The sequence below is a fragment of the Lissotriton vulgaris genome, chromosome 9, assembly GCF_964263255.1.
Source record: "Lissotriton vulgaris chromosome 9, aLisVul1.2, whole genome shotgun sequence".
NCBI lineage: Eukaryota > Metazoa > Chordata > Amphibia > Caudata > Salamandridae > Lissotriton > Lissotriton vulgaris.
The window spans coordinates 1,075,840,349-1,075,865,124 of record NC_141697.1 but is presented as its reverse complement, the minus strand read 5'-3'; the positions used below and the strand labels follow the sequence as shown (position 1 = coordinate 1,075,865,124).

Here is a 24,776-nt window from a genome sequence, read left to right as displayed (position 1 = left end):
GTCAAAAGACGCTGTGCTCCAACAAATCTAGCTGAGGCACCTACCCAGAGCAATAACCGTAGGTTTATTAAATGCCCATCTATCTTGGGGAATATTAAGATTTTACTGGAGATCTATAAAGTATTAGATGCAGTCCTATCTCCTTTTTGTCATCTTTCCTCCTTCGGGATTCCAATTGTTGATGTTCATAGTAAACTAGCCGACTCACTAAAAAATGGTCTTGTCAAAACCCATCCGGAGGAAGTCCCCTTCAAATGAGAACCACGGTTCCATCTCAAATGCCTGGCATACTAGGGGCGAGCAAGTCAATGAATGCACTCAAAGCGAAACCCCAGTTGAGGTTCCAAAAGCTAGAGCCAATTAAAAGAAAACACTAATGCCACGCAACTGGGACAACTCCAATTGGAGCGACCTATTAGTGGCAACCAGGTCTGGTGATAATAGACTATTTTGGAAAATCATAGCCCACAGGAGTGCCCCCTTCTGAACCTTATATCGACTGTTCCTTAAACCAGGCAGTCTGGGGGGAACGCTTCACTAAATTGTATACAAGATGCCTAGTGATCTGAATGATCCCTTGTTCCCCGACCACACCCCTGGAGACTTACAATTCACCCTTGTGTAGACCAAGTTCACTATAGTTGCAGTTGCAGTTGGGATTTGAACTTGTAAAGTTAAACTTATGGAATTTTTTGCCTACAAAACTAATACATATGTAACTAAACAGGCTGTTTACATTAACGAAAAATACACTTCAATGACTGAAAGATTAAGACAAAAATAACCACATACCCACTTGATATACATTTTCCCTGTGAAGGAGTTGAGATAGTAATGACTATCTACAGTTTTTCTAAAGCTTCATATATTGATAACGTCTTCAAAAACATTTATTTCCAATATTAATATGTTAATTGATGAGAAGCAGCTACCCTCTAATCCCTACCTTTTAACAAATATTTGTTGGTACTTTGGTTTCATATGTTTTTTTTTTACTATAAATGTAAAGAAAAACTCTTTAAACACTGTACAATAATCCAAATGGCTGAATGTAAAATATAAACCTCAAATCTGTACTAGCATTTACCCTGCTGGCGCATTTGGAAATCTGCATATTTGTCTTTGATTTTTTTTTTAGAAGCTGCAGTTCACAGTGATCCTGCGTTCAGTAGACAGGACATCTACTTTCAGACCCTAAAGGAAAGATATGAAGGAAGTATTAAGAGGACAATAAACTTCCGGAAGAAAATGGAGCAGATGGGTTGGCAAGAAAATGGACCCGAACAGAAATTTATATACAGGTGATTCATTTTACGATTTAGTTTCAGAATAGTTGAAATTATACAGCACCTGAAATTGCCTTAAATTCTACTCGGTTGTGCAGAAATCTTACACGTCTTCCTTGTAAGTGTAAGTGGTGTTAATGCAAGCTAAGCACAATGCACCATTGCCCTCAATGTTTTTTATAAAACATTTTTGCCTATTTTGCTATGTACTTAAATGTGTTGTCTTCTTTTGCCCTCAAACCATGCCCTTCGGCTAAATTCAACTCCTTTAAACGGGTTGCAAAATTGGTTTGTGAGTGTGTTCTGTTTAATTATTGTTTCTTTTTGACCCCAGTTCTTTCATGACCTACCCAAATATACCTCCATTATGTTGTTGCAACGTAGTGTTCCGCTAACAATTTTTTATCTTCCTTTTTGCTGCTTCCAGTGTATATTTTCTTTTATTCGACAACCACATCTGCACGTACGTCTTCATACTCAAATTGTGCTTTGATACATTAACTCTGGGTGGGTAACTGATCAGTGGTTTACAGCTATGGTGATACTTACAAACCATTGATCTGTTCAATTGCGACTCACAAATTTACACCGATCCTATTTGGGGTTCAGAAAGTGCTGTAAAACCGTTTTGCAAGTCTGAATGACTCGTCTGGCTCGCCAAATTGTTTTGCACATAGCGAAACACATTTTAAAAGACATACAGCCAGATTCATCAAAGACCCGTTTTGCAAATCTTTAATAGCGATTCATAAAGAATCGCTATTACAGACTCGCAAAACGGGATTCATGTAGGAATCGCAAAATAAAATGCGATTCCTACACATTCCTTATTTGCGATTAGCAAATTGCTAATCGCAAATAAGGAATAACTCCCCATTCATTCCTATGGGCCAAAAGGCCCATAGGAATGAATGGAGAGTATTCCTTATTTGCGATTAGCAATTTGCTAATCGCAAATAAGATAGCGATTTAAAGGGTGCCAGGAGTGTCCAAAGGACACCCTGTAGCACCCCTTAAATGCAAATTTAAACAGGTGTTGCGCACACACATGTCCAAAGGACATGTGTGTGTGTAACATGCAAAAGAAAAAAATGCACTAAAGTGCTTTTTACTCTTTTTTCGCAATTTACCACGAAGTCAGACTTTGTGGTAAATTGTGACCAAATATTGCGAATTCGCAATTTCAAATTGGTTGATGAATTGCATTTAAGGAATCTCTATTAGAGATTCCTTAAATCCAATTCCTCGCAAATATGCAATTTCGCTAATAGCGATTTTTGCATTTGGGATGATAAATCCCAAATGCAGAAATTGCACTCGCAAAGGGCCAGATTCTCAGAATCTGGCCCTTTGCGAGAGCAATTTCGCTTGATGAATCGGGCTGATAGGGCCAGATTCTGCGAATCTGGCCCTTTGCAAGTGCAATTTTTGCATTTGGGATTCATGATCCCAAATGCAAAAATCGGTAACTGCGAAATCGCATATTTGCGAGGAATTGCATTTAAGGAATCTCTAGTTGAGATTCCTTAAATGCAATTCATTAACCATTTTTAATTTGCGAGTTCGCTATTTCTGGCCGCTATTTACCGCGAGGTCAAACCTCGTGGTAAATAGCGAAAACTTAGAAAAATGCATTTAAATGCATTTTTCTAAGTTGCATGTTACACACACACATTTCCTTTGGACATGTGTGTGCGCAACACCAATGTAGATTACATTTCAGGGGTGCTACAGGGTGTCCTTTGGACACCCCTGGCACCCTTGAAATCGCATCCTTATTTGCGATTAGCAAATTGCTAATCGCAAATAAGGAATAACTCCCCATTCATTCCTATGGGACTCACAAATTTACACCGATCCTATTTGGGGTTCAGAAAGTGCTGTAAAACCGTTTTGCAAGTCTGAATGACTCGTCTGGCTCGCCAAATTGTTTTGCACATAGCGAAACACATTTTAAAAGACATACAGCCAGATTCATCAAAGACCCGTTTTGCAAATCTTTAATAGCGATTCATAAAGAATCGCTATTACAGACTCGCAAAACGGGATTCATGTAGGAATCGCAAAATAAAATGCGATTCCTACACATTCCTTATTTGCGATTAGCAAATTGCTAATCGCAAATAAGGAATAACTCCCCATTCATTCCTATGGCCAAAAGGCCCATAGGAATGAATGGGGAGTATTCCTTATTTGCGATTAGCAATTTGCTAATCGCAAATAAGATAGCGATTTAAAGGGTGCCAGGGGTGTCCAAAGGACACCCTGTGGCACCCCTTAAATGCAAATTTAAACAGGTGTTGCGCACACACATGTCCAAAGGACATGTGTGTGTGTGTAACATGCAAAAGAAAAAAATGCACAAAAGTGCTTTTTACTCTTTTTTCGCAATTTACCACGAAGTCAGACTTCGTGGTAAATTGCGACCAAATATTGCGAATTCGCAATTTCAAATTGGTTGATGAATTGCATTTAAGGAATCTCTATTAGAGATTCCTTAAATCCAATTCCTCGCAAATATGCGATTTCGCTAATAGCGATTTTTGCATTTGGGATGATGAATCCCAAATGCAAAAATTGCCCTCGCAAAGGGCCAGATTCTCAGAATCTGGCCCTTTGCGAGCGCAATTTCGCTTGATGAATCGGGCTGATAGGGCCAGATTCTGCGAATCTGGCCCTTTGCGAGTGCAATTTTTGCATTTGGGATTCATGATCCCAAATGCAAAAATCGGTAATTGCGAAATCGCATATTTGCGAGGAATTGCATTTAAGGAATCTCTATTTGAGATTCCTTAAATGCAATTCATTAACCATTTTTAATTTGCGAATTCGCTATTTCTGGCCGCTATTTACCGCAAGGTCAAACCTCGTGGTAAATAGCGAAAACATTTAAATGCATTGTTCTAAGTTGCATGTTACACACACACATTTCCTTTGGACATGTGTGTGCGCAACACCAATGCAGATTACATTTCAGGGGTGCTACAGGGTGTCCTTTGGACACCCCTGGCACCCTTGAAATCGCATCCTTATTTGCGATTAGCAAATTGCTAATCGCAAATAAGGAATAACTCCCCATTCATTCCTATGGGCCTTTAGGCCCATAGGAATGAATGGGGAGTTATTCCTTATTTGCGATAGCAAATTGCTAATCGCAAATAAGGAATAACTCCCCATTCATTCCTATGGGCCTTTAGGCCCATAGGAATGAAAGGGGAGTTATTCCTTATTTGCGATTAGCAATTTGCTAATCACAAATAAGGAATGTGTAGGAATCGCAATTTATTTAGCGATTCCTACATGAATCCTGTTTTGCAAGTCCTTAATAGCGATTCCTTAATAATCGCTATTAAGGACTCGCAAAACGGCACTATGATGAATCTAGCTGTAAAAGCCTGTGTTTTAGCGACATCTAACTTTTGTGACAATGTATGTATTTAGTACCTGAGGACCCAACCTCCGATTAAAGTGGATGCTAAGACTAAGAGATGTATTGATAATTTTGTGTCCTACTGTGAGAATGGATTTCAATTAAATGAATGGACCCGTGACCTATTTCCATTTGATTTGAATATTAACATCGAATTGCTTTAATTGGATTAAAATTCAGTGTTTGCTGTTTTGATAGTGGCTGTTCATTCTGAGACCTACATTAGGTCCTGTGGGAGTCAGTTGTTATTGGCAGTATTTGTGGTAAATACTGTAGCTTATCACTATTGTCTTAGAGCCACAAATGCAATGCCTCTGTTCGGAAAAAAAATTACTTCTGTTACTAGATTTTCCAAGGGTAGCACATTGTAGCAAACAAAGTGTATGTATCAATCAATCAATCAATCAGAGTACTTGTAGAGTGCGCTACTTACCCATGAGGATCTCAAAGGGGGTGGGGTTCTGCCATATGTGGGTAGGGAGGGTGTTCCAGGTCTTGGCGGCAAGGTAGGAGAAGGATCTGCCGCCGGAGGTCATTTGTTGGATGCGGGGGACAGCGGCGAGGGCGAGGCTTGCGGAGTGGAGCTGGCGGAGTGGAGCTGGCGGATGGGGGTGTGGAAGCTGAGTCTGCTGTTCGGGTAGGCTGGTCCGGCGTTGTAAAGTGCTTTGTGTGCATGGGTGAGGAGCTTGAAGGTGATCTTCTTGTCGACAGGCAGCCAGTGTAGGTCTCTCAGGTGGGGGGGATGTGGCTGCGGTGGGGGACGTTGACGATCAGTCGGGCGGAGGCATTTTGGATGCGTTGTAGTCTTCGTAGGTGTTTGGCTGGGATTTCTGCGTAGAGTGTGTTGCCATAGTTCAGTCTGCTGCTGACGAGGGCCTGTTTCACCGTTCTTCTTGTTTCAGTCGGGATCCACTTGTAGATCCTGTGGAGCATGCGTAGGGTGTTGTAGCAGGAGGAGGAGACGACGTTGACCTAGGTTGCCTGCATGGTCGGTGGGTGTTGGTGCTGTTCCCAATGTGGTCGGCCACCAGGAGTCACCCCAGGCTGAAGAGGTGGGTCCGAGGATGAGTACCTCCGTCTTGTCCGAGTTCAGATTCAGGCGGCTGCCCCTCATCCAGTCGGCGACGGCCTTCATTCCCTCGTGGAGGTTGGTTTTGGTGGTGTGTGGGTCCTTGGTGAGGGAGAGGATGAGCTGGGTGTTGTCGGCGTAGGAGATGATGTTGAGGTTGTGATGGCAAGCCACTTGTGCGAGGGGGGCCATGTAAACTTTGAACAGCGTCGGGCTGAGGGATGAGCCCTGGGGGACGCCGCAGATGATGTCGGTGGCTTCGGATCGGAAGGGTGGAAGGCGGACACTCTGGGTTCTGCCGCAGAGGAAGGACGTGGTCCAGTCAATGGCCTTCTCTTGGATTCCGGCTTCTAGGAGGCGTGTCTTTAGAGTGTGATGGCAGACCGTGCCGAAGGCGTCTCACATGTCCAGGAGGATGACAGCTGATGTTTCGCCGTTGTCTAGTTGGCGCCTGATTTTGTCGGTGGCGGCGATGAGGGCTGTCTCGGTTCTGTGGTTTCGTCTGAATCCGGACTGGGACGGGTCCAAGATGTTGTTGTCTTCCAGGTGGCGGGCCAATTGCTGTTAACGATTTTCTCGATGACCTTTGCCGGGACCAGGAGCAGGTAGATGGTCAGGAAGTCCTTGAGCTCTTTGGGGTCCGCCTTGGGCTTCTTGAGGAGGTTGTTGATTTTGGCGTGCTTCCAGTTTTTCGGGAATGTCGCTGTTTCGAAGGAGATGTTGATGACCTTCCGTAGTTGGGGTGCGATGGCTGCGTCTGCTTTGTTGAATACATGGTGTGGGCACGGGTCAGACAGATGGAGTGGATGGAGTTCATGACCTTGCGCGTCTCGTCGTCGTTGACGTTGGACCAGGAGGTCAGGCGGATGCCGCTGGTGGTGTTCACAGGGGAGGTGGAGTCTGGCGTAGTCGGAGCGGTCGTGGTGTTGAAGCTGTTGTGGATGTCAGCGATCTTGCAGTGGAAGAAGAAGATGGCTAGTGAGTCGCACAGTTCTTGTGAGGACAGGATGTCGTTGGCGTTGGCGCTGGGGTTGGAGAGTTCCTTTACGATGCTGAAGAGCTCTTTGCTGTTGTCTGCGTTGTTATCCAAGCGGTCTTTGAAGGAGGATCTCTTGGCTAATCTGATGAGGTGGTGATATCTGCGGGTGGCATCCTTGTGGGCTGCGTGGTTGTCCGGTGGGCATTCGTGGAGCCATATTTTCTCCAGTTCCCGCATGCGCGTTTGGAGGTCTGGAGCTCGTCGGTGAACCAGGTGGCTCTCTTGCTAGGGTGGCTGTTGGAGGGTTTCTTGAGCAGACAAGGGTGTTGGTGCAGTCGTCGATCCACTGTCTGACGTTGCGGGCTGCGGCGTCTGGGTTGGTGGCGTCGGTGGGTGGGTTCTGGGTGGAGATCAGCCGGTCTTCGATGACATTGCTCCAGCGGCGAAGAGGCAGCTGTTGGGTGCGGTGGTGCATGGTTGGTTTCTTGAAGGTGAAATGGATGCAGCGGAGGTCGGTCCAGTGGAGTTCGGTGGTGTGGTCGAAGATGACATGGGTGCCTGTGGAGAAGACTGGGTCCAGCGTGTCGCTGAAGGCGTGGGTGGGTGCGGTTACGAGCTTCTCCAAGAAAAATTTAATCCATTCACAGTGAAGGCTTTAGTCTTTAAATGTCCACTTCAGCACACAGTCTAAACATGCTGTGGTGCATTTTGAACACCCCATCTTAGACAGTTAATTTCTTCTGTACACATATTTGGCCTAATTACAATGTCAGGCGGACTTAAGTTTGCCCGACACCGTCTCGGTCCTGGGACAGACTGGCCTCTGGTCGGCGGTCCCGACCACCTAATTAGGATTTGACTAAACGCTGTTCGTCGCATTCCTACATTTCCCTATGAGAGCATGCATTATGGCCGTAAACCGGCAGTAATACATGCTCTCATAGAGAAAAGGGATGTGCTGTTAATCCCTTCATCCCGTGTCAGGCACCTCAATGTACCTGCAACGTGGTGCGAGCATCAAAAGGGGGGCCCCATAGATGCTGCCTCAACTCCCAACTGAAGGCAGCACACACAAGGGGCCCCTTGATTACGAGCTGGTTCCGTTGGCCGATGTGCTCTTTTAGCCTGTCGGAATCCAGCTGGAATGACCGGGCGGTTTCAATTCCTAGCAGCTGATACATAATCAGCCGGTCTGAATTGAAACCGATGATATCCATCGTAATCTGCCCCATAGTGTTTGGTCAGTAGGAAGAAATTATTCTTGCGAGGTGGCAGGGGAGGCACTGAGAGGTCATTAAGTGGCCATATGCACTTCACTTCACACCATCCATAACGTTGGACACAACTTCTGCAGTGGCCTTGTTCCTGCCTGCCAATGACATGTGAGTACTTTTATTGTGGGAACATGCAGTAAACCTTGTCTATCTGCCCCAGCAAGGCACAAGATGGTAGCATTAAGCATCAGAAGTAGCCCTAATTCATTTTTGAGATTGAAAAAAGCGTCTCATGTGTTAAATTTAAAGTCATGGGAGAGAAGTAGCACATGAGAAAAATTCCCATACATATATGCATGCCTACTGTAGTTCTTCAGCTATACCAGATTGATAAATATGTATATATTGTGTTCATAAATTGAGAGGAAAACTACATGTGTTAATTTTGCATGATGATGAAAGTGTTTTACTGTGGATTTTTAATAGTATCAGTTGTCTGCAGCAACTTAATGAATACAATTTCTGGCGAGGTGTGTCATGATATGATTGGGGTATATTTTAAGGGTTTGGTTGTATACTGAGAGCACATGTTTACATTAAGAGTGGCATTTATCAACTACCATTCATATTTTTTGCAGGATATTTGGAGGAGAAGTGGCGTTTAATGTTCATAATGTCTTCATAAACAGCATCCTGGGTCTTGGTACTGATGAGCAGATTGCTAAGTGGATTCCATTAGCTAAAAACTTACAAATCATTGGAACCTATGCTCAGACCGAACTGGGGCATGGTAAGCAAACCCTGAACTCATTTTACTCTTTTTCCAAAATATGCCCATTTCCAAACTGTGTGAAAGACCAACCAGCAAGCATGGCAGTTAAATAAATGAATGTTTATGGGATAGTAACCTGCGAACCGGAACTTTGAAGCGTGTTCTAAAGCAAGGGGGAGGAGCAAGTTTAGGAAAACATGGTTTCCCTCAAATTGCATATTTGCATAGCTGTGATACATAATACTTCAAGGGTAACCCCATATCTGGAAAGACTATTTCATCATCCTTTACTGTTTATTGCGGTAAAATACCCATAAAACACAAATTATAATGAAACCTCGCATAGAACAATAAGAGCAAATATTACAAGTTTACAAAATTAAAATAAAAAAGCCCTGAGCAGTTGGAATAGTTTGCAGTAAACCTCTCTAGAAGCAATTTGAATTTTGAATTTGAATTTAAAAATATTTATTTAGCGCACGTTCACCAGCGGTTTCATGGCGCCGCAACTTGCAGATGACAGGGCAGGAATGGCAGAAACTAAGCTAAAGGGATTCGAACTGCAGGAGGACTAATTGAAAACTTTGGTGAACAAATGAGCTTTAAGCTGTTTCCTGAATTGCGGATAGAGAGTCGAGGCTCTGAGATCTGGAGGCAGGGAGTTCCAAAAGAGTGGAGCAAGGGTCGCAAATGTCGATCCTCCCCATTTCTTCCTCCGGACCCGCTGGACTGTAAGAAGGGATTTGGTGGATGAGCGTAGTTCCCTGGTAGGAACATAGGGGATGATCTCAGATGAGATAAAAGCCGGTGCCGTGCCCAGTCGAGCTTGGAAGGGGATGGAAGCGAGCTTGAACTGGACACGCTCACGGACTGGGAGCCAATGCAAAGATTTAAGGAGGGGGTGACATGGTGGAACTTTGGCAATTTAAACACCAAGCGCGCCGCCTGGGTCTGAATCTGTTGCAACCGCCTTAGACTATATGCAGGTATACTAGCATATAGGGCGTTGCCGTAATCCAGGCGGGAGATGACCATTGCCAGGGTAATCAATTTCAGAGCGTCAAAAGAAAAGAAACGGGACACCTTGCGTATAGTGCGCAGTGAAAGAAAGGAAGAGGACACCACAGAACTAACCTGGGAGTGAAGAGTGAGCTGGGAATTGAGTTTGATGCCTAATGTTTTTACTGAGGTAGAGGGGACAGGTGGAGAGCCTAGGGAATGGGGCCAAAACTGAGAAGACCAGGGACTGGATGAACCACCCGTCAACACCAGTTCAGTCTTGTCTGGGTTGAGTTTCAGATGGTTGTGGTTCATCCAGTCTCGGATGTGAATCATAGTAGATTGAAAATTAGAGACAGAAGAAGGGGAAGAAGACAGATTAAAGACAAGTTGGAGGTCATCCGCATAATTATATACGGAGACCTCCATCTGCTGCAGTGAGAAAATAAGAGGGGCGATGTAAAGGTTAAACAGAAGGGGTGAAAGGGAGGAACCTTGGGGGACCCCGCACTGAACTTTCCGGAAGTCCGCAGAAAAATCGCCTGGGTGCGGTCCCTCAGGAAGGAGGACAACCATACCAGGGCGGTACCCCCGATCCCCGCCGCCTTGACACGGGAAAGTAAAGATGGTGTGATCAACCGTGTCAAAGGCGGCTGAGAGATCGAGGAGGACCAGGGCCTGGGTCTGGTTGGTATCCATTCCCTCCCTGAGGTTGTCAAGGACCGAAAGTACTACGGACTCCGTAGAGTGTGCGGGGCGGAAACCGGCCTGACGGGGGGCTAAGACCCCATGCGTCTCCACAAAAGAGCTCAAAGTGCAGGTGACATGGCGCTCAAGCACTTTTGCCAAGAATGGCAAGAGGGAGATGGGGCGATAGTTGGCGGGGACCGAGGGATCCGCGCCCGGTTTCTTTAGGATAGGGACAATGACTGCTGTTTTCAATGGGGCAGGTACAACGCCCTGAGAGAGAGAGCTGTTGAGGAGATGAAGGGGGGGGTCAGGACAAGAGGAAAAAATGTGAGGGAGAATGTGGGAAGGGCAGGGGTCTAGGGGGGAACCAGATTTAACTAAAGGGATTATTGAAGTCAGGGATTCCTTGGTCAAAAGGGGAAGGACACCAAGTTGTCCCCGGGGGGGGGGGGGGGGGGACACTGAGGATCCACAAAAGTAGGGGAATGTTGGCTTTGATGGTGGCAATTTTCTGGATAAAGAAGTTGTTAAGGGAGTGACAGAGTTCCGGAGAGGGGGTGGGCTTCAGAGTGGTTCTGTCGGAGAATGCCAGGTTGTGCACAATCGAGAAAATTTCCCTCGATTGGTTCTCCGCAGCGAGGACTTTGGAGGAAAAATAGGCTGTTTTCGCCACCAAGATGGCCTGTTTATATTGGGTCAAGATGTTAGTAAACTCCAATCGGAGTAAGGGGCAGTAGTTTCTCCTCCAGGCACGCTCCGCTCTGCGTACTGCTAATTTGATGGTCTTAAGGTCCTCGTTAAACCACAGGTTTGCATCCTTCTCCCGCTTTGAAGTGACCCGCTTCAGGGGAGCGATGGAATCGCAACCTGAGGTGAGCCACTGATCAATGGACGTGACCTGGGAGAGAGTGGATAGACCTTGTAGAAGGGGGCAAAAAGCGGTGAGTAGGGCAGATAAGTTGTCGGGGTCTACTCGCGCCCAAGCCCGGACCCAGACATTTTTAGGAAGTGGGGGCTTAAACGGGGGATGGGTAGGGAGGGCAAATGAGATCAGGTGATGGTCCGACCACGTGCAAGGTGAGATGGATAGAGACTTTACAGGGCAATTCAAGGACCAGATCTGGTCTAAGAAATGTCCTTTAACATGGGTAGAGGAGTGGATATGGGATGTGAAATTAAGAGATTGGAGGGTTTCTGAAAATTCCTTTGAGGAAGGGCATTCTGCGGGGTCAGAAGGCCAGAAGTTGAAGTCACCCAGAAGCAGAATGGAGAAGTTGTTGATCGTGATCGTAGCTAGTACTTCCAGAAAGCTAGGGATAAAACAATAAGGGCGATTGGGGAGGGCGATAGATAAGTACACAGGTGAGAGGGGGGGTAATGGAGGTGGTGCGGATAGCCAGGTACTCCGTGGTGGCAATATCTGGCAGAGAGAGAATTTGAAAAAGGAAATCGGCTCGGGCGATGACCGCTACGCCTCCCCCGGCCCTGCCCTTAGGGCGATCTGAACGTAAAGCATAGTATGGGGCTGGTAAAGTGGCCAATAGGACGGGGAGGGAGTCGTCGCAAAACCAGGTTTCTGTAAGAAAAAGAATATCTGGTGCATGGAGGTCCAGCAGCACCGACAGTTCATGCGAGTGGGCTACGGCGGACCGGGTGTTCAGATAGTAGGCCGAAAGGGTTTTAGTGGGTCCGGGATTGACCGCACCCCCAGAAGAGTTAGGGGGAATGTAGTGAGGGGGAGGAATGACGAAAGCAGGAGACAAACCGAGGGAGGAGATACGGGAACAGGTGGTGGCAGCTAGAGGCCATGGGCCCTGGAGGCTAAGAAGTTCTGCCGGAGAATAGATGATGCATTGGGCAGAGTGACGTGCCCCTAGCCCTGGTCGGCCGCGGACGGGCGCAGACGGGCTTGACTTATGCGCGACTTCGGCGCGAAGTCGGTGCTCCCGCTGCGCTCGTCCGCTGCGCTTGCTCCAGGTCACCATTTATATCTAGTTGCTGTGAACCACTAGACCGCTGACCTGCACGGTGGAGAGGCAGGGCGGAAGTGGTGCAGGACCAGACAGGAAGTGTCGCTCATGGGCTGACCCTCCGCTCAAACGGCACACAGCCGGGGCGGACCGGGGTCGGGAGCGAAGAAAATAAAGGTAAGTTGGAATCAGTTACCAATCTTCTGAATCAATGTGCAGGCGCGATGCTTTTAGTCAGCAAACAACAGTTTTAAGAGCACACAAAATGCGCAATGCCATTAGTCAGGACAGAACAGTTTTAAAAGACACAAAGTGTGCGATGCTTTTAATCAGCATAGAACAAGTTTAAAAGACCCAGAGTGCGCAACACAGCTATCAATCAGCTGGGTTGTGCAATTTTAAAAAGTGAATGTATTCAGCGTGAGAGCGCGCCAATAGCCAGCCCACCGCTGCAGTCTGCCGTAGTTGTTTATGAAGTTTAGTTTTGGCAAGATGCCAAAACTAAACTTCATAAATATCGCCTTATGGAGAAAGGACCGTAAAGAGTCCAAGTAGATCTCAAAGCTTACCATATGCTTGTGCAGTGTCACACTTTATCTTAAGGTGCCACTTTTATACATTGGCAGCCTTTCCATGTCCACATATTCCCTGTATATTATCTTCAACACTGTAACTTTTGCAGGTTTAATCTGTTCTGGATCAAACAGACTGTTAATGTTTTAGAGGGCACACCTACAGAGCCCTAGCAATGAAACAAATCTGCTACTAAAACAATACTATTAGCTTGTCAGGTTTGATTTGGAGAAGTAGAGGCAACCTGTCCAATAATGTGGAATCCCATTCCATGCTTCTTTGTTTTGTGTAGGGAGGCAAATGCTCACCGCTCCTATCATCTGCATATCTTCATCAAGGTGATTTCTAGCAGGATATCAACAGCAAATTGGAATCTCCAAAGGTTGCAGGTTTAGGGAGGTGTGGAAGATGGGAAGCCACATGGTGCAATAGGCAAATGTTTTCCCAACTGGGCCAGGTATGTTTCTGGCCCTCTGCATTGCGTGATGATGTTGAACATCACTGTACAACACGGTACTTCCACATAGTCCACACATTCATACCTGTATCTTTGTGGAGTATTGTTGGAAGGACAGATGTCAGGCCTTGGGCAGGCATCTCTCTGGTTTAGAATTTCCTGGTGGATAATGTGTACTTCAGGTCTTGGTAATCCCTATCATCCCATAATCATTCGATAGGAAGACTTGGAAACTCATTTAGAGGGAATCAAAGTACTCTACTTTTTGGAGGAAACCAAATAGAGAGTTGAACCCAGCAACTGAATTTCTTCCACTTTAGAGGTAATATTATTATGGTGAAAATTCAGCCCGTAGATTCAACTTCACATTTCGTTTCCTCGTAAATAGGGGGCTTTCAGTTTACCACAAGGGAGCTCCCTGGAGGTTCCAAACACTCTGCTGAGACAGCTATGCTGAGTCAGCAGTCACCAAGGTCTTGGTGAGGTTGCTACCAGCAGAGCAGGCTAATGGAAGTAACAAGCATTTGCAATGCAATAGGTCTCGCATTATTTAAATTTGAGCTATTAGCATTGTAAATGGCAATTGTTTTTTGCTTTGTGCTATAGTTTTTTTTTACATAAAAAGCTACATATAAAATATGTTTTATTAAAGTTATTTATGCAGTATCTACATTTTGTTTGCATAAAAGAGTACAATAATATCTTAGTAAAAAAGTCAAATATTTTAATGGTAATTCACCAAATGTTCATTTATGTGTTGGTTTTGAAAATAGCTAAATTAATAGCTTTGTCATTTACAATGCCAATAGTTATAACTTTCGCAAATGTGACACCTATAGCATTTGTAATGCAACATTTGTATTTACGTGACTTAGATGTATTGATATTACAAATAACAATGGCTTTTAATTTTTTTTAATACTTAATAAAAGTGATTGTAATTTATAATGGCAATAGCTTAAACTTTTGTAAATAACTTTTGTGAAGATTATGTTCAGTGTATTTTATTGTAACGAAATCCAAGAACAGAAGTGAAATATTAACATCTTTTTGTGACATTTGTAATAAAGCTTGAAACATTGAGAGAACATATTTGTGCTGTGGTGGTGCTGAGTGATGCTGTGGTGGTGCTGAATGGGGCTGTGGTGGTGCTGAATGGGGCTGTGGTGGTGCTGAATGGGGCTGTGGTGATGCTGAGTGATGCTGTGGTGGTGCTGAGTGGTGCTATGGTGGTGCTGTGGTGGTGCTGAGTGATGCTGAATGATGCTGTGGTGGTGCTGAGTGGTGCTGTGGTGGTTCTGAGTGATGGTGTGGTGGTTCTGAGTGATAATATGGTGGTGCTGAGTGACTGTACTCACTGTCACTCTGCACTCACTGTCACTCTGCACTCACTGTCACTCTGCACGCACTCTGCACTCACTGTCACTCTGCACGCACTCTGCACTCACTGTCACTCTGCACTCACTGTCACTCTGCACTCACTGTCACTCTGCACTCACTGTCACTCTGCACTCAGTCACTCTGCACTCACTCTGCACTGACTGTCACTCTGCACGCACTCTGCACTCACTGTCACTCTGCACGCACTCTGCACTCACTGTCACTCTGCACTTACTGTCACTCTGCACGCACTCTGCACTTACTGTCACTCTGCACTTACTGTCACTCTGCACGCACTCTGCACTCACTGTCACTCTGCACTCACTGTCACTCTGCACTCACTGTCACTCTGCACTCACTGTCACTCTGCACTCACTGTCACTGCACTCACTCTGCACTCACTGTCACTCTGCACTCACTCTGCACTCTGCACTCACCCTGCACTCACTGTCACTCTGCACGCACTCTGCACTCACTGTCACTCTGCACGCACTCTGCACTCACTGTCACTCTGCACTCACTGTCACTCTGCACTCACTGTCACTCTGCACGCACTCTGCACTCACTGTCACTCTGCACTCACTGTCACTCTGCACTCACTGTCACTCTGCACTCACTGTCACTCTGCACTCACCCTGCACTCACTGTCACTCTGCACGCACTCTGCACTCACTGTTTCTGCACGCACTCTGCACTCACTGTCACTCTGCACTCACTGTCACTCTGCACTCACTGTCACTCTGCACTCACTGTCACTCTGCACTCACTCTGCACTCACTCTGCACTCACTGTCACTCTGCACGCACTCTGCACTCACTGTCACTCTGCACGCACTCTGCACTCACTGTCACTCTGCACTCACTGTCACTCTGCACTCACTGTCACTCTGCACTCACTGTCACTCTGCAGTTACTCTGCACTCACTGTCACTCTGCACTCACTCTGCACTCACTGTCACTCTGCACTCACTGTCACTCTGCACTCACTGTCACTCTGCACTCACTCTGCACTCACTGTCACTCTGCACTCACTCTGCACTCACTGTCACTCTGCATGCACTGTCACTCTGCACGCACTGTCACTCTGCACGCACTGTCACTCTGCACGCACTGTCACTCTGCACGCACTGTCACTCTGCACTCACTGTCACTCTGCACTCACTGTCACTCTGCACTCACTGTCACTCTGCACTCACTGTCACTCTGCACTCACTGTCACTCTGCACTCACTCTGCACTCACTGTCACTCTGCACTCACTCTGCACTCACTGTCACTCTGCATGCACTGTCACTCTGCACGCACTGTCACTCTGCACGCACTGTCACTCTGCACGCACTGTCACTCTGCACTCACTGTCACTCTGCACTCACTGTCACTCCGCACTCACTCTGCACTCACTCTGCACTCACTGTCACTCTGCACGCACTCTGCACTCACTGTCACTCTGCACGCACTCTGCACTCACTGTCACTCTGCACTCACTGTCACTCTGCACTCACTGTCACTCTGCAGTTACTCTGCACTCACTGTTACTCTGCACTCACTCTGCACTCACTGTCACTCTGCACTCACTCTGCACTCACTGTCACTCTGCACTCACTGTCACTCTGCACTCACTGTCACTCTGCACTCACTCTGCACTCACTGTCACTCTGCACTCACTGTCACTCTGCACGCACTGTCACTCTGCACGCACTGTCACTCTGCACGCACTGTCACTCTGCACTCACTGTCACTCTGCACTCACTCTGCACTCACTGTCACTCTGCACTCACTGTCACTCTGCACTCACACTGCACTCACTGTCACTCTGCACTCACTGTCACTCTGCACTCACCCTGCACTCACTGTCTCTCTGCACGCACTCTGCACTCACTGTTTCTGCACGCACTCTGCACTCACTGTCTGCAGGTGCCTCAAGTCGGACTTTTGCTGGCACCTTCAGCATCATCTGTGCCCCTTAAACCTGGAACAGGTCCAGAGCCAACTCAATGCTGACCTCAGATCCATCATTCACAAACAAATTTTCACCTCTGTGTCTTGCCCCGAGGCCATTGAATTCCAATTGCCTTCTAGGTTACTGCTCTCATGCTCTTTAGGACACAGTGGCACATGTTTTACCGGCTGTTCCAAACGACCTTTAGGCGTCTCTCATCCAGGCTATTCAAGATTGTTGCAGTGCGGTGAAGTTACTTGTACATTCTGGCATGAACACAGCTGACCTGCTTAGGGCGAGCAATGGGCATTAGTGTGACTCTTCGATGCAACGACGGGATGAGGTCTACAACCTTCCGCGCAGTTGTCCAGGTGAAATGCATTGGCTGTGTTGCACATTCCATTTTTTTCAAATGATGAATAAAAGGGTTCACGAGAAAGTTAAGGAAAACTTGCCTCTGCCATCGTGATTTTGTATTGACCTTTGAATTAACCCAAGGACTGTGTTTCAGAAGTCTTTGTATATGTGCCTCTCTTACTCTTTGTGTGTTGATTTCCCTCACAATGTACTTAACAGCCATCAGAAATGCATGTGGTCTAAATGCTACTTCCCTTGCTGATTCTGCGGCTATGGTGTGAGTCTGGTGGCCTTCCATAACGAGCCATCTGCACCCGAAATTCGCGCCCATCCAGAACGGCTCCGTCCATGGCGTCCATCGCATCCTCGGCATCACGTTTGTCATGGAATCTTAAAAGGAAGTCAGGCAGGCCGGGGGCGGTACTGCGGGACACCTCTGTGACGTCATTCCCGGGCCGCGCTCTGATTGGCTGCTGGCCCGGGACCTGACGTGCAACCAGGAAGAGGAGTCGGCAGCAGGAAGTGGCGTGAGCATTGCGGCCCCGGGGCTCCCGTGACCAGGAAGGAGCCCTGGATACTGTTTCCCTTAAAGTCCCGGTCCCGAGATGGGGGACCGGGTGAAGACCCGCGGGGCGAAGCGGGCGCACTGAGGAGGCGGGGCTCCCATGTGGAGAGAGAGCCCCGCCGAGCGCTACCACCGCCCGGCCACAGAGAAGCCTTCTGTCCAGCAGCGGGCCCCCGTGATGTGGGGAGAGCCTGCAGCTGCGGAGGAAGGGAAGGAGCCTGGAGACCCGGGGAGCGCCCGCCAGACACCGGTGAGTGGAGCCGGGAGGAGAGGGGCTGGTGTGTGTGGAGGGGTCTCTGTGTATGCGTGTAGGTGCGGCGGCGGCGACGGGGGTGTGCCTGTGTATGCGTGTGTATGTGCGCATGCGTGAGTGCTGTGTATGCGTGTGGCTGTGATGTGCGCATGCGTGAATGTTGATGCGCGTGCACGCAGCTGAATCCAGCCAAGGATAAGCTCGTCACAGTTTCTTGTCCTTCATTCCCCCGTGTCAGACAGCTTTAAGTCTCCAGCCTGGACGCATCCTTCGGATGCGATTTCCAGGCGAGACCTAAAAAGCAAGTCACACAAATTCATCTGGTGATCAGCAGTCATACAATGGTTCTTAAAACCTATACTTTCAAAAAGAGGGAGAGATATACAAGATGTAATATGGTTCCATGGAAATGTGCCAACCAATGACAAAATAACAACACTAAAATATGACTTTTGTATAAGATGTGTCGGTGTACACAACCCCGAAGAAGGATATTGGAGCTTGAGTATATAGTAAGCATTCCATTGAAGAATACCGAACATCCCCAGCTTCCAAGACAATGGATTGACATTTATCGTATGAAGGATGCTAGGGGTTGGATATGGAAGTGATACCCAAGCAAAGTGGGAGTTTGTGCCTGCTTGCTGTGCTCCTGGGGCACTTCCATAATAGAGAAGCGGGTACAGGGATCCATGCAACTGAAGGAACCCATTTGTCCTTATGCCACATTACAGTTGCAGACATATGTGAAAAGAGTTAGTAAAGCGCCAAAAGGAGCCTCTTTAGAGGTGGCAAGGAAGGACCTAGGGAAACCCTAACAGGTATAATGGGGGTTCTTCCGCCCTCTAAAGTCAGGTGTTATCTGCATGCAGCAAATGACTAGGCAGCAGTTTCACGGCTGCACTCTCCCGCACATCCCCTAAGTCCAGTGCTTTAAGTGGAAAAAAACAAGTGCAGGTACTCAACAAATTGAGATGTGTACTAGGGGGGCGGGGCTTGGGGCGGGGCAATGGGGGCGGGGCTATGGGATCCTGCCAGGGGCACACATTTAATGTGATTGAGATTTAATTGATGTGCAGATGACTATACAAAAGCATTTCTGGTATATAGTTGATTATTGCATTTTCCTTATACGTACAAAAGGGGACATTTATTATTAAAGTGGGATTCTCATGGTGCAACACCTAGATCACATATGACTTGCACAAGATATTTTCCTTAACATTTTTTGGAAAGGTTTAACTTTGGTGAACCCTCTTATTTCATTGCCACTTAGCAGACATCACCCAGCCCCTCCCAGGTGGCACAGCTTGGCCTCAAAGCTCCTTACCTGCTGTAAAGTCTGATTCCCACTTTCTTGACTCTGGCAAGCTGCTGACAGATCTAGCCAGGATGCCGGGCTCTGGCTCAGTTCCAGGTCCTCTTGCACCCTCAAGCCAAAAATGAACTGAACTGTGATAGTGCATGTGACAAAATAGTGACCTTAATTGCAATACAGGAGAGAAAGAAAGATGAAGCCATCTAGAGCCTGAATTGCACATTGTGAAAGCAGAAATTGTGGGATCAATCCCAGCTTCCCCACATGACCAAATTGTGTGATAGCAGACAAATATTTTATCTTGCCAACCTCCTTTTTCTTCATTAGCACATATGATGGTATATATTCAAATGCTCAAGTTCAAGCTGTGTGCAGTACAATCACATCTTGTACAGTATAATGTTGCTTCATTCATGAAAAGAAAATAGCCCATAATTAATGCACACCTGAAAAGTGACTTGCTTCCTAGATCACTAATGGCATTGTCCTCATGGTGGGAGTACAAACTCCTCTCAGTGCTTTGATATAAGCTCATGCACCAAGGTGAAATGCTTCCACGTGAAATAAATACACTTTTATTTCACTGGTAATGTTTTCAGGGTTCGACTTCTGTATGAGCTTTTAAGGCCAGGCCAGACTTCCTGGTTCAGCTCTGACTGGGCTCTCCTTGTTAATTTGTTGGTTCACCCAACTTTACCCCTCCCAGAGCCCACTCCACTAACCCAGGAGAAAATGGCCTGTACAATACAATTGTGTTGAAACACTGTGGAGAGAGCAGATCTGCCCTGAAGAGAGAGTGGTCTTGCCCTTGCTACAAGTGCACCCTTTCACGAGCGCTTCAAGTGCAGAGTGTGGTAATACAGGGCTTGTCGGGCTTGCAACTATACATCTGCTATGCTGGGCACTGCAGACCACACTCACTCATGCAACAACACGCACAGGGTTACAGAAGCATTCATCCACGCAGACAGGGCATTCAGAACATGCTTTTTAGAAATGTTTACATTCGCTGCTGCCCACATTACTAAACCTTGACTCCCACTGGCTGTGCAGAGCATCACTATCACCACTTTCCTCCTCAGTTTGGATCCAAACATTTGCTGCCCTATTCTGCTATGCAAAAAGAACTGTTGATGGACAGAATGCAGAACAATGTCACACATTCACGCCAGTACTGCTATGCCAGCAGGAAATCTTCTCTTCGATTTCCAGAGAGTCACGAGATATGCCTGTTAGCCAGCCCTGCTCTCACACCTACAGTGCTATGGACTCCACAGCGCCTGAGTACACACTGCAGAAAGCTGTCACGGTTTCAGATTGCTTATGTGTGACATTTTCATAATTTCAGTGTAATCATGAGTGACATTCAACGACTACGAGTGACACTTTCTCACAGGCAAAATCAAGCAGTGAAGACGAGGGAAACCTATAAATTTCAGAAATTACACCCATTTGAGCAACAAGAAACTCTAAGAAGATCTTAAAACTGCTTCAGAGCACCAGAAATGAAAGGGCACTTTGGCACCAGACTGTACCAAACGGGATGTTAGAGGACCTACACGCATGATCTCAGCTTCTTACTAATACAGTTTCATAATTATTCACACTTGCTTTCAATCTGCCGCTGCCTGGTTTTCTGGAGGGCACCAGAATATTCTGCATATGGAAGCCTCTTGCACTAAACTCTCCAACAAAAGCTAAGGAGAGCCCTGATTAAATGCAACCCTCAGCAGCCCTGGTCAACGGAGTGACGGCAGAGTGAGGGCTCTTATTAAATGCAACCCAACAGTGTCAACATCCAGTGCTGTCAACATAGTGACGTCAGAGCGAGGGATTTGATTAAATGCACCCCCTAGCAGTGTCCTCATTTAGTGCTGTGCTTTCAACGTAGTGAAGTCAGAGCAAAGGCTCCGATTAACTGCACCCCCAGGGAACTAGGACGAAGGGTGGCGTCTAGTTTAATAAGGCACATCTGTGACCTCGAGCCACGAACAAAGCCTAATCCGAGGAATGCCAAGAACATTTGTCTGACATGAGCTGAACAAAAAACAGCAGCTTCATGTGTAGTGAACAAACAATGTATGCAATAACACTGTTCTCTACTCAGTGCTCCGAGGCACACGGTACATCAAATATACCACGAAAACGATGAATATACGTTTAAGCTTTTACTCCAAGAGGCCAAATGTGGCAACAATGAACTTCGAAAATAGCAAATAAAGTAAAGGAGTTCAAATGTCTTTGAAGCATCTGGACGACTCCACGTGGAACATAAATGTGAATAAAATCAAAAGGACTGGAATAAAAGTCAGCACATAAGGGTAGAACCGTGCCTTTATCTCAGGAGGCAGATGCTCTTAGTTGAAGAGATCTGCCTGGCGCAGGTTCCTCCCGCCCACCACCACTGCACCCCGTTATGAGGATCACTGCATCCAGTTACAACAGGGAATAGAAAGCTAAGCAGTGAGCGCTGTAACATGCTCACAGTTACCACAATGATGAATGCACTTTCATTTTGGTGCCTGTGCCTAATTTCTGTCCCAGTCTGACTCTGGACAGAGCAGACTGGGAGTCAGAGGCTGTGTCAGTAATCACAGTGTGTGTCGGCCCCTCCCAAACTTCCTGCAAGCTCCCTGGCTCTGAATGAAGGCCTACAGGTGGCTGCTAATCAGCACATTGTAAGGGGAGATTAGCACTCCATCAGAGTGCTTCACGAAAGCGGACCCACTCATTGTCAGCTGTGGTGCGCTTCTTTTTGTAAATGCCTATTTCACGGAGCTTGGTTTATATTCCCATGAGTACAGGTACTCTCTATTTGGACAAAAAAGAAGTTCTGGTACTCAAGTGCCGAAAATGTTGAAGTGCCGTTACTCAGTACTGGTGAGTACCGGCCCATTTAAAGCACTGCCTAAGTCTGAATTCGAGAGTTAGTACATGCTCTCGAAAGAGTTCGCACATGGGCAAGATAGAGAATTTTTTTTCTCTAGCCCAGTAAACCAAGTGGTTGTGCAGACCAGAACCACGTGCCTGATTTGTGTTTGTGCCTCGGGTTTTACCAGCTAAGATGTGGTTGGATTACTGAATGTAGCACGATTGACAGTGAAACTGAAAATAAGAATGATTAAGAAAATACACTGATCCGTCATTCTGTCTGTATTCCTGATCCCTACAGAAGACCAAATGACCCAGCTTTAAAATGCTGGGACGACTTTGGTTTTCATAGGAAGAGAGATCTGCAGAGGCAGTATGATCATTCCCAGACTGAAAAATGGAGCGAAACAAGGGAAGAAATACAGGCAACATCGAAACACGTAGGCTATGAGTTTTTGAGGGGCATCATTGAAGGTTTTCTGTGTCTTTTTTAGTCCTCCTCTTTTTGTGCGTCTTTATGTCCGGAAATAGGAATAGGAAAAGTGAGGTGAGATAGGAATGATATATTTCAGGCAATAGAAAATACATATTTTAGACACTGGAGTTCCACACGTCTTCTAGGGTGCCTACAAGAAGTTAGAACAACTGAAAACATAGCATTGCTTGTATAAAAATAATAATGGAAATTGAGAGGTTTTCTCCAAATTAACCACCTACGAAATCGATGGGGCCAGGGAAGGGTGTCAGGATGCACTGGATTACCAGGATAATCAATATAAAACAAGTATAAAAAAACACTAGTTTTGGCGTTGGCTGCTAAACCTATGGGGTTGTCAATGCTTGTTTTCTAATAAATAAGCTCTCGCAACTACATATGTGTATATCAAAACAAGGTTCAATGACCAACAGTAAAAAAGAAAACGCAGAAGCAGGTTCTTTGGTGTGATACTTCTTGTTACAGCAAGTTGTTTACTTTTCTCCAGACTTTGAGAAAGATATCAATCGCCGACACGTGTTTCGTCGTGTGTGGGTGAGTCAAACACGACTCTTCAGGGCTGGTAATACAAAACAATGTGGGCAAATTTTAATCTAGACATGTAACGTTTGATACTGCATATGGTGACCTAAGTGCACTCCAACATGCAGTCTGACGTGCGTTTTGTGTTGCACATGATAGGTGAAAATTGGTGACAGTACTTGCATACTCAGGCAAGTGTACGGTCTATGGTGCTAATGTGCACGCAGTGAGTGAGATTAAAAAAAGACCTAAGTGTGGTCATGATTCACTCGTACACAGTGGTCCTGAAATTAAGAGGGTGTCCGTCGTGATGGTGAATACAATTGTGAGATGTACTACATCTTTGCTTCTGATACATAAGTCAGGAGGTGTTTGTGTGACCTCACAGCGTGATAGTGAAACGTGCCTATAATGGGTAAAGAACCAGAGAGCACAAATTCATGCAATTTCTGATGGTCTATGAGTAATGGTTATTACCTTAAACTCCCAATCCACAGTGTGGTTGGAGTAAGTCTGGGTCTTTATAAGCTCTGTTTCAGGCTATGTAGTGTGAGGGAAGCAAAAGGAAAAGAAAAGAGACTCATGAGGAGGCTTCTAAAGGAAGAAATGATTAAAAGACTTAAATAAAGTCTTGGGCAGCACAACAACCTGTTCCTTACCAAAGGGTATTCTGCGTATACATACACAGACGAGGCTGGTTGAAAGAAAGATCAATGGTAGTATAGGAATGAGGTTATCATATCCCCTTGGTAATCCTGTAGAGATAGTGTAGCGCTATATGTAAAAAAGGGGGAGATAGGGAAATCATATGTTACTATCATATTGCGCTGGTAGGTAATTTAATACAACGTTTGCTGGCTAAAGGAATGTTTCATAGTGCCTGCCCAGGTGCTCTCGAAGGATCGTGAATATTGATAAAAAGAAGGGGGGGGGGGTGGTTTCATTACCTGTATCCCGCTATGCCTTCAGGCGGGAAGCCGGGAGGGGATTCCTATTTCGTGCCAAGTTTGAGGAAACGAGTAAGTATCCTCTGAGGCGGTGTGCTGTCGAGTAAAAATAAATTACGGTGAGAGAACTGTCCGTGGGGACCCGCGTTTAGGAGCAAGAACACTCTAAAAGTACTAGACCAAAACCGGCTATCTGTGTGTAGCACAGCAGTGTTGGAGTCGCACTTACCCGCTTCAGGCAATCCCTCCTCTGTTTGTTCCCGGCGGTCGTCTCTCGTGTACGAACACGTGACCCCGGGAGAGGAGGGATTAAATAGAATTGAAAGGACATAGAAGACGTCCTCACGGCGATGCATCTACCAGCGCCATTATTAAGGGGTGAACTGTACAGGAAAAGGAGGGCGTCTATGAGTTTAGCCAAGGTCTATTTACGAGGAGCAATGGCAATACACTAAAGTGTTCAGTGATTTAAAAAGGTAACGCTACTTCCATTTATTCCTGTGCCGGAATAAAAATGTCAAAACGATACTGGCAAGATCTGTCAGTTCCATAAGTCCCTTGTCATCTGATCATAATTAGAGAAAACCTTAGAAAGGAAAAATTATAGCGTCCAGCATGCAGGATCAACCCAAATGTGGTCGGATCATTCGTAATAGGGTGCATGCTCAGTAGAAAGTGAATTGATTCGTGAG

At 46.3% G+C, this 24,776-nt stretch overlaps 1 protein-coding gene across 1 annotated transcript in view; it reads left to right on the top strand.

The window, feature by feature from the left end:
* The window catches only part of ACOX2 (acyl-CoA oxidase 2), a 223,853-nt gene that overhangs the window by 63,327 nt on the left and 135,750 nt on the right, over positions 1–24,776 (top strand). The window contains exons 2-3 of the mRNA XM_086939062.1: positions 1,139–1,301; positions 8,617–8,768. Coding sequence (XP_086795188.1) covers positions 1,139–1,301; positions 8,617–8,768 — 315 coding nt within the window. The remainder of the gene's footprint in view (positions 1–1,138; positions 1,302–8,616; positions 8,769–24,776) is intronic.